The sequence below is a fragment of the Saccoglossus kowalevskii genome, chromosome 1 (assembly GCF_978046115.1).
Source record: "Saccoglossus kowalevskii chromosome 1, keSacKowa6.1, whole genome shotgun sequence".
NCBI classification, from domain to species: Eukaryota; Metazoa; Hemichordata; class Enteropneusta; family Harrimaniidae; genus Saccoglossus; species Saccoglossus kowalevskii.
Genome location: NC_140641.1, coordinates 39183850 through 39199402, shown reverse-complemented (window position 1 = coordinate 39199402; position 15553 = coordinate 39183850). Strand labels below are relative to the sequence as shown.

The following is a 15553-nucleotide window of genomic DNA, read 5'->3' as shown; positions in this document are numbered from 1 at the left end:
CACAATTATTTTCAACGCTCTTCATCAGAAACCCCCAAAAATATCTTTTGTAGCACAGTTGGCCAAGATTCATTTCTAGTTACGGATTCCAATTCAATTTTGCCCTCTGAACCCTGTATACCAAAATCGATCCTTTGTTAACTAACACATCCAGTCCCTTCTGTCAACAATCATGCAAGTTAAACTGGCACCATGGTTTGACAAATAATTCCCAACATCACAGGTTCAGATACCAGTAAAAAATTTTAAAGTTTAGGAGACCACATTTTGTCAAGTCAAATTTGTGCTCCACCAATAAATTCACCCTGACGTATTTAGACATGCTGGACAGCACTTAATTTTCCAACTTGACGTAAAGGACCTTCAAAGTATATTCAAAGTCAACACTATTTCAGCTTCTTCAAAGTAACCAGGTAATGCCAATGATCACCCACAACCGGTATAGTGTAAAAATGTATAAAAAAAATTTGATAAATATTTTTACTCTTTATTTTTCAATCTGTCACTACAATAGATCATTTAGTGGATGTTGTGCCTTGTGTCATGCAGTTGTCACACTATGTACAATTACATTAATATCTTTAGAACATTGCATAGGAAATTAACAATACATTTACAATACGCAGTAGAATACATTATTTTCACAAAAAATAAGAACTTAGTCAGTTGTGCATCAAGTATTTTGACTTGTTGCATGTACCCATTAGGAGTAAATTTATATTTTTGATGATTCGCTATGTCAGCAAAAAATAAAGTAGTCTAATGTGCTTGTAAACATACACTAATTTTAAAATGTTTGATAAGAAAAAGAACAAACAGTTTTTACATAAGATATTACTTGTAAACAATTAAATTTTTAGCATTAATGATTAAAGGAAATTCCACAAGGACAAAATTTCAGGGAAAGTGAGTCACCCTTTCAAGATTAAAGACACTGTGTAAATAAGAAACTAACATTTCATTCAAACATAATTCAAAGTAATACAACAAAACGTTTAAATATTTTTTTGTTTTAAAATATACAAGTGGTTATATTGTTATCAGTTTGTTCATGAAATCAAGTCATATTGTGAAAAGTACAAAAAATTATCAGAAACATCACAAATATTGCAAGAGAAAAACAGACTAAAATGAAATCAGATCATATTTTTTATCATTTTGAGCAATCAACTGAATAATATTACTTGATTTGCCAGTTTCTGTCAAGTACATGTCAGGTTCTAATAAAAAAAAAGGTGCAGAGGAAAAAACCTTGTGTTCCAGTCTGTACACACAGTATTAACTGCTTTCTGTACAAACCTTCATAAATGCACCAATCTTGTAGGTAGACACTCACAACTGCTCGACAGTACTGGTTATCATTGACCTGAAACATGACAGAACAAAATAAAGATGACACGCTGTACTATAAATCAATGTTAGTAGATGTATCACTAGAAAAGAACAATGCCTCATTTCCAAATTTAAACAAAATCAACTGAAAAGGATAAATGACAAAAAGAAAAAAAATCACCAGTATGTCGTTATGAATCAGTGACCAGGTTTGTCTGTAATATTACCGTACTTATCCGGGTAAGAGCCCATGCCTGGACAAACGCCCACCCCCCACTTTTGACACAATAAAGAAGTTGAGGTCATATCCGGGCACACGCCCAGGGGGTCTTTTTCTACACAAAACAAAAAAAATATTTTCTATTCGTTGACTGTGGTTGTATTTCTTGAAGTCTGTCGTGATACTTATAAAAATTGTTAATTGCGTAAAACAAGGAGTGAACGCAAAATAGCTGTGACAACTTTCTGCCTTCAGGGCAGCGCGTTCACCACTGATTTTTTTCAGAATCATAACAGTCAGCAAGTTTATAAAAATAAATATTAAAGCAGAAATGGTAGTTCTCTTTTTGAAATATGTCGTGGCCCTAAAAAGGGCCGGCCGTTTGGTTTGTGCATCCTCAATCTGATTAAAATCTGATGTAGTGTACGGGCTTTAATTATTTTGGCTATAAACTTATTTTTATTATATTTGTTATTAATGCCCTTTTATTTTATTATTTTACTTTGATTTTGATTTTGTGATTTTTTTTAATTCCGCCCTACCTACATCTGAGCCGATGCCTATGTAACGAGATTTCAACGAGACCCACTATCGACAGACCTCCTTCTATAGTGCACATGATGACGTCATGTAGCAAACAGACTCAAATAAAATGGCGGATTATACAGACGTTAGCGACCGAGAATGACACCCGGGGAATGACACGGCTTTTCGGTAAGTTTATCATTGTAAAATGCAACGAAAGTCATTTTTATGTTAATATTGTGGCTCGAATGGTTCAATCCTTATTTTGCATAGTTATTCTGGGAGTGACGATTTTGTTTCCACCGGTTCGACCGAACACCGGTGTCTTTTTCCAGTCGCCTGCCCTGGAGACAGGTGATGTTTTGTTGACGATTGGGCCAAAATCGTCTCCGGTATTGAAGCCGTAGCTGTAAATATTCATCAAATTGTATCAATGTTTTGTACATTATACAATAACTCTTTATTAAAGTAATTGAGCTGATTTGGACTGGAATAAAATATTTTTTTTTATTTGGAACACATCGCAATTGATCAGGAAATATTATTTTGCTCCAATTTTCTGCGTCGATGCCGTGGGCCGGTGACCGCTATACAATTTAAAATCAGTTTGCATTGTTTACTATAGCTGTTTACAGTGTTCTAATCATTACGATTTACTTATTTTTTTGCTTCCATTCTAGATAATTAAGCGATGACTGAATGAACGAACCTTGGCTGGCGAAGATGTATCTGGAAGTGTACACATTTGTTGGAAGTGAAAAACATATTCAATGTAATGACAAAAATTGTAAAATGCTGTGGAATTTCTTTTGCAAATAAAAATATACTAGCAATTTTCTATTAATGGTTTATTCAAGTGGGCAAAATATAATGTATAGATAGATTGCCCGTATACACTGAAAAGTAAGCAACCGACAGCCTGTATAAAAGGGGGTCTGTGATTGGCTGTTACTTACGCGAGATTTGAACGGGACTTACATAGGCGTCGGATCAGATGTAGGTAGGGCGGAATTTAAAAAAAATCAAAGTAAAATAATAAAATAAAAGGGCATTAATAACAAAAGTAATGAAAAATAAAATTAAAATAAGTTTATAGCTAAAATAATTAAAGCCCGCACACTACATCAGATTTTAATCAGATTGGTGCATCCTTAGAAACGATTCAAGCAAATCGTATAAGGAGAGCCGCTAAGCAAGTGTCGCACTCGTTCGGCTTTAGCGTCGCCAACAATGAAAACAATATTGCAATATTATAGCAACCTGTACCTGGGAGAAATGTTGAAATCACGTTATTTTGGCTTTATAAATATTTTGTAGCAGCTTGCGAATCCATAACTGGGGCCAGCAATTTTGCAATGGTACGCCGAAGACTGACAACTTTTTTACCATCTTTTATCACCGCTATTGCATTTCTGTCATGAAAACTATTCTTCTGTCGTTGGATAAAAAAAAAACTTTCCATTTCAAGTCCACCGCGATATCCATATAAGCGTCGAGTCTGTTAAGAAAGCAATGTCACGATTTGACCTTTATGATGAAATACTAGTACAGTCAAACCTGTCTATAAAGGACAGTCAGTGGACTGAGCCAAACTGTCCTTTATAGACAGGTGGTCTTTATATGAAGATGGCCTAATTTATTCATTTAATCATGAATATTAATTAGGACCGGAATTTTAAGGGAGATCATAAGCAAAACATAAAAACAAACCTACAATGAATATGTCTTTTTTAATAAAAGTCACTCATTTTCATCTGGATAATTACACAGCTTTACTTTTTTACTACAAATTATATCATGTAAATTCACTGAAGCCAAGTGATTCTGCCCATGGATTCATTGGTGTATTTAATGCATAAGAACAATTGTCAACGATCGGTCGCATTGGCGTTTCAGCTCGGACTTTCACACTCTCGCCAAGCAGTCTTATTCCCCAGTCTCTTACACATATTCCATCACAGGCGGTAATCAGTCCCATCGTTAGTATTGTCGATTGTACACTGTGACAAAATGCACAGGCAAAGTTGCCGTGATTGAAAAAACAAACAAGCATTAAAAATGAAGAAGCATTGGTAATAAACAAAATTGACCAAACTCGTAACGATTGCTCGAACTCTCGGTGTTGAATCAGAAAGTCAAACGAACCGGAAATGAAACACGGTGATCGTACATGCAATTTTACAGTTATTTGTTGCAAGCAACGACGTGTCAAAACTGCCCAAACGAATTTTCTCGATTGCGAAATATTGATATTACCGTTTATAAAAAAAGAGGATCAAAATAGAAAACATCTTTCGTTGAGAATAACCCCGAGATGACCCCTCAGTAAATATACGTTTTGCCCATGCGCTAGCTTTATTAGCATAATTTATAACGATCAACAACAAACAACATGGCGGCCAAAATAGGTCGGATTTTGCAATCCCGCGATGAAAACGAAATAAACGAATGTTTTATTATTTTGTTTGGATATTTCATGTCGACAAGGTAAATAAAACATCTCATTTAATAAAACTGGTTCATTTTTTTTGTTTTCGAGACAGGGGGAATTTGCTCTTCATGTGCGAGACAGTCCACAGAAGTGCCACTGGCCGGCTGGGCATCGATAGTATACCGGGGGTAGTACCGATCCGAAACAAGTTAGTTTTTCATTTCAAACTTTGAATGAAACTGTTTTAATTTGTTGTTAAAATCTTTCCAGTCTCTAGACGTTACATTCAGATGATATTCAACTTTTTTTTTTTTTACTTTTTCGCAACTTCACAAACCAAGTTGCGATGGTACCCCTGTCTATTAGCCCTAAAGATTGCGTACTCGGTAATCTGAACGTAACATATGGCCACTTTCCTGTTAGCGATTCGCAAGTAGCTATTGTCTTTTTGCTGAGACAGTCTGATGGAAATGTTGGTGGTCCTTATACAAAGGTTAAAGTGTGAATAGGTCTACAATAGGGTGGTGGCTGGTCGCGTTGGACAGGTGGTCGCTATATCCAGTGTCTTTAACGTGTAAATTGCGAAGGGACTGTACTAAGGTGGTCGCTATGAGCAGGTGGCCGCTCTGCACAGGTGGTCGTTAACACAGGTTTGACTGTAGTGATGTCATTCTTAGCCAATCAGTAAAGCAGATGCATAAAGTTCAAAGATGATTGCTAGACTGTAAACAAAAGCATTGTGTGCCATCGCAGCAGAGCGACCTCATTTTTCTTGTCTCTATTATGATTAGACATGAATGAAAAGTGCCAAGCTGACAGACTGCGAAATCCGTGGATTAAAAGTGCTAAATCCAAATTGCGTGGGACGATATCAACGAACTTAAGGAATAAGTTGTAGGGATTTTGTTGACAGCTACAGTGACGCTGACTTGGACATTTGAGGGTTTTGAGTTTGACAAAAGATGACAAAGAACGTACAAATAAAAATCTGAGAAGTTTATTCAAACAGTTATGAATTTTTATGATTTTTACTGTGTAAATTTGTAAATTATTATTGATCTTGCATGACGGTTGATTCGTAATTTGTCGAGACCGGAAATCATTTTACGCAGTTTAACCCCTGACATTTAAATTCATTTTGAGTTCACGTGTATTGGGCGTGTTTGTCGGCGGGAAAATCCTAATTCAAATGATTTCTCACTGTCGATTTTTATTTTTTCTGGTTTATTTGTCACATTATTTTTGTTTTACTTCTAGTGTTGCATATTGTTCATTTATTTCCGTTGCATGTTTTTATTTGCCGTTCTATTCCCTGCCGCAGTTCAATCTGCTTGTTGTAAATTTTCACGAATTTTCGTTTTTTTTGCCGGGGATCTCCTGGCAAACGCCCATCCCTTCTTTTTGGCAATTTTCCATGTTCAAGACCCTGGGCTTATACCCGGATAAATACGGTAATGTGCTTTCTGGCAGCCATTTAGAATTCAACATACATGCTGGGTTATTATATGGGACCCACCATTTATCATTTAAGACAAGTTTATTAGTTAAATCCAAATATCCAACCTTTTGCTGAAATAGGTCTCGGAGATGTTGTTGAGTGCCACACAACTTGTTATGTCAATGTCAATGTCAACACTGTATTTGGAACAGTGAATGCGATAGAGGTAGAGAATATTTAGGGGTAGTAAAAAAAAGTTGCATGTGTCTTTCACTCAACTAGGTCATTTGCAAATAAGGTCTACAAAGGAGTAAAATAAGAAGAGCACAAACCTTTTTTTTGTTTTATGATCTGAAATTGAAGTTCAGCTGGTTATCCAAGATTTGAAATAATTCATTAGGCTGTGGTACTCTGCCGGATTCTAATTTAGACCAGACTTGTACATCTGTGAAGAGAACAATAGCAGAACATGTACATATACAAGTAATGAAATGCAGTGTTCTCCCAAGGGAAATATGGAACAAGCAGCCTGTCGGCTGAGATAGCTCCGCTGTTAGCAATGCACATTACAATTAAAGAACTGAAGATATCATTAGAAAATGAACAATATATATAAAAAGCAACAGGAAAAATCTGAAAGAGGTCCACATGTAGTACCTATACATGCAATATAAAAACAATCGGACTTGTGGTTTTCAACAAGAAGTCGAAAATATCACTTTTTACCAAAAATTACAAAAATATTCACCAAAATTAGAGAATTCAAGATATCATTACAAAATGAACAAATCTGAAAGAGGTCCACATGTAGTACCTATATATGCAATATAAAAACAATCTGACTTGTGGTTTTCAACAAGAAGACGAAAATATCACTTTTTACCAAAAATATTCACCAAAATTAGAGAATTCAAGATATCGTTACAAAATGAACAAATCTGAGAGAGGTCCACATGTAGTACCTTATATATGTAACAGTGTTCTCCACGAGGGGTTTTAACAGGGCGCCACGCCCTGTTATCTGAAATTGGTGCCCTGTTTAAATTGTCAGCGCCCTGTTATATTTCCTGTGCGCCCTGCATAGTCCCAGACAAAGAATTGTTTACAAGACATGCCAACACTCATTGTCTTCACAAATTATTCATCCTGTTCAGGGTAACTGGTTCATTGTTTTAAGGTGCAACTGTAAAAATTACGGCTTGTTATTGTAGCATGATAACACCACCTAACAAAAAGTTTTTTCAACACGATTAAAAATGAACATGTGGCCTAGACAAGTGCATTACCGTACCCACATTTTCACTGCCAGGGTGACGTCAAATATATAAAATCGTTATCGGTAAAACCATTTGTTAAAACATAAGGTCTATGGTTAAAACCAAGCTCAAGCCGTGACTTGTAGCGGCAACATCGTCACCGCCGAGTGGAACAAAGGCAGCTATGCACTTGCATGATCGGTAAACGACCAGCGCAGCCGACATACCATCACAGACATTGCTGATCACCAAGAAGTCCACGCGAATGCTTGCTTGAACATGTAAATGTTTATATTTAAATGTTACTATTTAAAGTTGAATTTTCTTTAAATTGCGATTTAAAACCCCCGGGAAAACGGCCATGGTTTCAACTTGCATCATAAGTGGAGGAAATAAATTTACTTGTGTTCTTCTTGGAACAAATATTCTGATTGGTTGTTTTTCGCGTCAATGTGTGGCTTTAGCCAATCAAAAGCATCGTCACATAGTATCAGGGTGCACACAGTAAAATGAACTGTTTCCGGGTCATAGCTGTTTTCAATGAAGCATCAACAAACTTTCGATTCGAATGAAAATTATTCTTTTAAGTATGTATTTTGTTTTTTATACCTAATTCTATTATTTTTGATAGTAACTGTTAACTGCAGGTCGAAAATCTTCTATTGTGTACATTTTATTTCGTTTGATCATCTTGCTTTTTGGAGCCATTCATGCAAGTTGTTTTAATGAACTAATTACGAACGTTTGTGCGACATCATACATTTTATTTTGCTTCGTGCAAATAAATATAAATCATAAATATAAATTTTTTGCTAAAAATTAAATAAAGCATGTATGTATCTGTTTGGGAAAATAAATTAACAAACTTGTTACGTCTTTTTCTGGACGCGATCATTACTGGTAAACAACTCATGTCGTCGCGTGATGAATCGTGCAGCTAAAATCAGCTGATTGTACGTGTTGACGTTTACTTAATAATAGCTCTTCAAAATTCTCATTTATTTTGTAATAATATATATTATGCATATGAAATAATATGTAGAATAATAGATTTTTTGGTTTCCATTTTTCAACATCCTTGCCAATGATGCATGTTACAAATGTGCCACGCCCACTTCACATTGGCGCGCCCTGTTTAATTTTTAAACCGTGTGTAATATCAAAGCAATTGGACTTGAGGTTTTTAACAAGAAGTCGAAAATATCAATTTTTTACAAAAAAAAAAAAAAAAATATTCACCAAAATATCAATACAAAATGAACAAATCTGAGAGAGGTCCACATGTAGTACCTATATATGTAGTATCAAAGCAATTGGACTTGCGGTTTTTAACAAGAAGTCGAAAATATCACTTTTTACCAAAACTGACAAAAATATTCACCAAAATTAGAGAATTAAAGATATCATCATGAAATGAACAAATCTAACAGAGGTCTACCCAAGGTACATATACACCAAGTATCAAAGCATTCAGGCTTGTAGTTTTTAAGAAGAAGTTGAAAAATTAAAACATTGACACGAACGACGATGACGATGGACAATCACTCATATGATAAGCTCCGCTCGACATAGTCGACAGCGGAGCTAATAAAAAGGTGAAACAGGCACTCACCATTAAATGCTATTTCAAAAGCTCCAGTAGACAGCAGTTGTGATTCAATAAAATTTGTGATGAAAAATAACATTAAACAAGCATACATCTAGAGAAAAGAAAGTGGAAATTAACATACAAAAATTATTTTGATACAATCTTGCAATCTAACATAGGTATTTTTTGTAGCTTTTTTATGCAGGGTGGTAAGCAGGTACACGTTACCAGTTTTTCACATGTATTTGTTTAATGCAATGTCTGATGTGTGTGTGAAGTTTAAACATGAACAGTCCATGCTTGTTGGATACATGTATATGGATCCAAACTGTATACTTCAAAACAAAATAGCCACCAGTCAGTCATTTTGAATCCATTTAGAAAAATAAAATCCATCACAACTTGCATCAGGTTCCTGAATGGGGAAATGCGCAATTTGATACATTTTTTTTTTTCTTTAATTGGATCATAAATGTGCATATTTCAGTCCAAGCATGTGTGAGAAACGACTGGATACACCCACGGTCGCACACTCAACTATGTTTGTGCTTGCTCTCCAAAAATTTAACTGAGTGTATATACAGGTAGTGACACTAAACATTTTTTGTAAATATAAATGCTAAAATAGTGTATGCTAATTAGACCACCTGCCAGCTATTTTGGACTGTATCATACTGCGAGTCGCATTGAATTAGGATTATCAAATGTTGTACGTGGTAGCAGCATACAATACTACTCGCTTAACACAATTGCATCTGTCCACAGTTGTCCATTACCTTATTCTGCATGGCATATGTCCAAAAATTTGGTGTCTCCATGTTGAACATTGCAAAGGGGTTGATACTACCAATAACCATGGCGATAATTATGAATTTGAGCATACCAATTAAATTGGCTAAATATTGCTTTATGAGGTGTGGTGGAAAGTTTTCCCCTTCAATCTGTACTCCTGGATACTTCTGGCGAATAACCTGGGAGTACTCCTCGAAGAGGCGACGATATCCTCAGGATATACTGGAAAAATAAAAGAGCATAGAAATTGAGAATAATTTGAGTCCATATGCCAAAAATATGTTGGGGTTAGAACTGTATAGAAATATAGAAGTTTAAAACTTGAACCTCATGTCTCAATCACCAAGATACATGCAGCAATGCTTTCCCAAAAAAATAAAATACAGATACATAAAATTATTAATAAAATGTGAATTATTATACCCAGCAGTGAAAATTGCACTTCGTATCAAATGAAACTTTTGATGTAAAGTATAATATAATCATGGGGCAGGCATAAAACTGGCATACAATGTGGTGTACACTGATGCTGGGAAATGTGCATTTTTCTGAACCAGTGATGACAAGAAACGTGTTAAGTCTTGATTTGATAAAATTAAACCCTGAAGGAGTCAACATTTTCACCTGTAACACTTGCTAACACTGCAAGAGCCCATGTCTGTTTGCATTTCCATATACATAGAATGGAATGACAGATTAACCCAGGCCCATAGTTTGGGGGGTTCGGGGGAGGGGGGGGTTCGGTCGAAACCCCCTAAATTTTGGAAGTCAATAGATTTATGATCGTAGATTAGAACATAATAAAACAAACAGTATTAATTAAAATAATAATCATTGTTTAAATCACTTGACTCCGTGAGGTAACTATCAGAGTAATGTAATGAGTAATGCATAGTAATGAGCATTTAGGTGGCAACGAGCTTTAAATGTCAATCGTGAAGTTATGCCGTCTCAGCTCAACAGCAGCCAACCCAAACAGGTTGTTATAAATAGGCAAGCTTTTATTCGGTTTTTCCGCGATGGTGTAATGAAGATCGCGTTCAAGCACCTGATGTTAAATATTAAAACAACAGTGAAACAATAATGTAATGGTAGTCACTCTCTGAATGATGTGGTGGTCATGAATAGGGCAGTTTGTCTTGTGCTAATGTTCGCTCAGTTAGTAAAGTGTGGGGATTGAACGGGATTGACACGACAACACCACACTGTACTTTCCTAGTTTGGTTCATTAGTTTTGTATTCTTCAAGTTAATGATGGCATATATACTGTTTTGTTCCAAGTGTATCAGCCAAATGTAGTTAACTTATTGTATTAGTACATGTAGCCTGTGTTATTGGACAATAGTGTACAGCTAGGGATTGAACATATCATTAAAAAAATGCCGAAGATTTATCATCACGAGTTGTATAGGTCGAAGAGCTTCTTGCAGCCAACAATTTATCCCACAGTGTTGCTTCAGCACTGAAACTATATGCGATGAATCATAAATTGCAAACATTTTTTTTACACGTTTTTTTTTGGATGTCTCAGAAAATTTACTATATTTTTAGTGGGTTCATAAAAGGAGTTGTAGTCATTGAAGACTATTGAGACCGCTGCTAAACTGCCACTGTATGCATATTATTTTACCACCTTTTAAAAACAGATTTACAGTGAACCAAATATGTTTACATACTGTAAGAAACTTGGTAGTATGCCATTGGTTAGTGCATTTAATTTGTTTGATGCAATCATTGTGCCAACTATTTCTTATGGTAGCGATATGGGGGTACATAAATTTGGAAACCGAGAGGGAACAGATAAAATTTTGCAGATATCTACCTGGTACTTAGCATTAATAGTTGTACAAACAATGTAGCGATGTTAGACGAATGTGGAAGGCTGCCATTGTGCTGTGGTTATTTCAAGCGTTGTATCTCATATTGGTTAAAATTACTGAAACCCCAAAACATGTTATATCATGCTTAAACGATTAGACAAGACCGACAGACTTGCTTGGGAAACCGACATAAAAATCTCCTATTCAAATATGGTTTCGGCATTGTCTGGTTTGAAAAACAAGTTGGAGATACTGCAAATTTCTTAGGGATATTTACTCAAAGAATAAAAAAATAGTGGCATGCCTCAATTTCACAATCATCCAGGCTGTGTACTTTCGGGAAAAATCAAAGTAGTATTATAACCTGGGAGATTTATTGGCAAGCAATTATAGACTAAAATATATACTGATGAGTTTTCGCTGTTTTGGCCATAAACATAATGTTGAATTAGGCAGACACACAAAAATACAGTTAGATCAATATTTTTTTAGTTTTTGCAGTGAAATGTTCGAATTTAGCATGGTAGAAAATAAAATTCACTTTGTTTTTATATGTCCATTTTATAATGAGGGCTGATCTTTTGTCAATAACCCTATGCAATTATACAAATACTGATAGTCTGGGCTTACTTAGTCGCTACACAAATTGCCACACCATATATCAAATAGCTTTATATCTTTTAAAAGTTTTCAAGCGACGAGCTGAATATGAATTCAGCTTAACTTAGTACCATATGTTTACATGGATGTTGTATTGTGTTTAAAACGTGCTATGCACTTTACTACCCATTACATTTTTTACGATAGGCTGAGGCCCTGTACAGAAATAAAATTACATAATACAAAATTGACTAATACTAAAATGAATAATTGTAGACAGATTTCGACATGAAATCGTATCACTTTTATGTGCGCTAACATCTGCGAAGAGCGAAAAAACTCATAAGTAGCCTTCTACCTTAAAATACTTAGACAATAATGCTAAGATAAGTACAGTCTTGTCTTTTTTGTGTACAACATTTTGCCGTAGTGGATCAATGGTGTAGATGCGTTTGTCTGTAGGTAGGGAATTGCTCAGGACCCCTTCTCTAAAATGATAAAATAGTTCAAAGATGTTATGTGAAATATCTTACCAACGTAACACAAAGTAAACCAATTGAATTTAAAACCGATAATATAAAAATGTCTGTAACAGAGCTCAAAACACTTTTTGATTATTATAAATCCACACATTTCACATCAAATATATAATTGTTGTTTTCGAACCCCCTATTAAAAGTGCTGGCTACGGGCCTGTAACCAATCATTGAACAGCATCTTAAATAGATCACTGTCCTTGCACAAACATTTTGGATGAAGTGGTTCTGAGAAAATAAAAGAACACCATGGCCTCGCCCTGACTTTATAGACTATAGAAATTATTTTTGCTTGAGATGCGATGTATCCATGCTGTATTCGCACATGAAAAAAGCATTTTAATGGGTCAAACACTGCCCATCGTTGCCTTGTTGTAGCATGTCTTATTACACTTATTGACAAAATAAATGTAGTTTAACCATCACCCTACACTGAAAATTGTACTTTTGTTTGCAGAGCAGTGAACCTTGCCTCACTGGAAATTTTTAGTTGACCCTTGATCAGTTAAACATATTTTTCACATTGTGTGATATCTAACAGAAACAGTATCAAACGAAATCTCCACAGTTAATCTATTAGTATTTACTTGTAACCGGTGTTAACACTTTCGGTCGTCACAATAATAAATTGAAATCACGAGTTAAAAAAAGAACAATGGAATTAAACTACCCGGTACGGTTTGCGCGAAAATAATATACAGACATGTACTGTGTACGACGTCAGGAGCAGAGTTACGTGTAAGGTAAATATGACTTTTACTGGAACCCTGCCGCCGTATTTTTCTTTATCATCATTTTACAAGCGAATGTTTCAGGAGTGAATGATACAGTACATTGTACAGTGCGTAGTTCGATTTTACACTTACCAGTACATAAATCTAATGACGGGGCCGCCAAAATGTTTTAACTTTTTGGGAAGCGATACATCTTGTTCTGCTTCCACTTGATTTATCGGCTGTGTGAAGTCTCTCACAGCCACAAACGTGAGGTAAGCCAACAGAATGGCCACAAAACCTACGCCGTACTCCGCCATCTTCTTTAACCACCTGACTTGGAATCTCGCGACAATCTCGCACCCGTTCGTGATGTTCATTTTGTCCGCAAAGGGCGCTGTGATAAGCAACGCATTTCATTTCGTCCGGCACAAGAAAGGTAGCAGATGTAACGTAGTCTCCGGACGTGGTCTCACCAAATATAAGTGTGAGTGAATTTCTTTTACTAATTTTTTTAATTTCTGCGCCAATTGTTTCCAATATAAAAAATAGTCATTTTTTATATATAATTTGCCTTGAAAGTGTAAAAAAAAGTTAATTATTTTGTGTTACCAAGCACTCGAACGTTACTATGAGTTTATCGTCGATATTCGATTGGTAGAGCTGGGCTAATTATATGCAAATATTCGATGAGACATACTTCAACAACGATTAGGCGACGCTGGGCAGCGCACGACCAATTAACCTGCCTTAAATATTTTAGAACCGTCTTGAACGTTCGTTCACTGATCCAAGCTTTGAACTATTGTTGTTGTTTTTTTCGCAAGAAGTTCGTAAACCGGTAACATTTTGACAAGTTTCAGGATTATTTACAATGTCTAAATGTATTCAGTTGTTAGCAATTTATACACACAGTCGTTGTCAATTATTAGTTTAAGTTGTACTTCTATGAACATGCTCTGAGCATATGCAATGCAATATGGGAGAGCAATTCCCATTGAATATCATAATGGAAACACATTATTAAAAACACAATATATTCAATACATTTTTATACAGTGACCGAAAGAAATCTGTACCTTTATTCAAATTAATATATTGAATAGTGATTCAAGTTTGTCCAAGAGCTCAACATTGTGCATCTACTAATGCGAGTGCATGCATCACGTGACATAAGTTCTGCGACCACCTATTCAAATTAATCGCTTGCTGATTGGTTTATGTTGAACTACCTCACTACTAATATTAACTAGAACTCACGATGGTGTCACAGTACATTATTGCTGTGTAAATTTGAATTCTAACAGCCATTATGATTGATTGAACAATTATATTTATAAAATGCGTATAACGTCCCCGGTTTCTGACGTTCACTGCATTGCACTGATAATTAGAACTAAAGAAGATGTCACAACACCATTTCTGGATTGGTCAATCAATACATATTTTTTATTTATAAAATTGTATATTTATAAAACGTTTATAACGTCAACAGGTTTTGTCTTCCTTGTATCCAGTCAGCATGCAGTGAATCGATACAACACAGTCACAATTCAAAGGTTTATACCGTACGATGAAATAGCGTTGGAACCTTTTAAAAGCCGTTATTGCGCACTGCGCTCGGATTGGCTGAGTGGATTAAAATGCCATACTGCGCTCGGATTGGCTAATTCGATTCAAATGTCATATAAATATTTAGGAAAAAAAAGGATGGATTTGTTGTGTAAGTTAACAATATCAACCCATATAATATACTAGCTGTGAGTTTCGCCGTAGAGAAACAAACACAAGAGTGCTAGTACAATGACAATAATGTCATTCCCCATGAAAATCAAACACAGGGCTCATTTGTTTAATAAGTTCATGTGAAGATATAGACATCTTAATACGATTGAGATCCACCATAGCTGTATGTATGCTAGCTCTAGTTGAAACTTGTTTTTGTAATGGATGCTTAACCTTTTTTTCAATAAATAATACCTATTTTGAAAAGAAAATATAATTTAAATATATTTGAACAAAAATCATATACTATGCCCCAATAGTTTAACGGAAAGGGTCACATATGTATGCGATAACAACAATAAACAACTTGAGATTCACAAGTAATACAGACCCACGGCTATGATTTCACGTTCGGTGCCAATTTTAAAGACGATGACGGATATGTTACGTTTATATGTGTACGCCCGAGTCGTGACAAATAACTTTGAATGACACACGGTTTTTGATTATTTTTCCATTATGGATGATTCGGTGATAAATGAGAAGTGTCCAAGTTGAATCGCACTATAGGGTTTAC

The 15553-nt window shown here is 35.3% G+C and overlaps 1 protein-coding gene across 1 annotated transcript; it reads right to left on the bottom strand.

The window, feature by feature from the left end:
• Positions 1-469: 469 nt before the first annotated feature.
• Positions 470-13576, bottom strand: SELT (selenoprotein T). The gene is made up of 5 exons (NM_001199883.1): positions 13405-13576; positions 9567-9804; positions 8815-8902; positions 6279-6391; positions 470-1366 (listed from the first exon to the last, which is right to left on the bottom strand). The coding sequence occupies exons 1-4, from the start codon at positions 13569-13571 to the stop codon at positions 6291-6293; spliced, it is 594 nt and encodes a 197-aa protein (NP_001186812.1). The 5' UTR covers positions 13572-13576; the 3' UTR covers positions 470-1366; positions 6279-6290.
• Positions 13577-15553: the final 1977 nt, after the last annotated feature.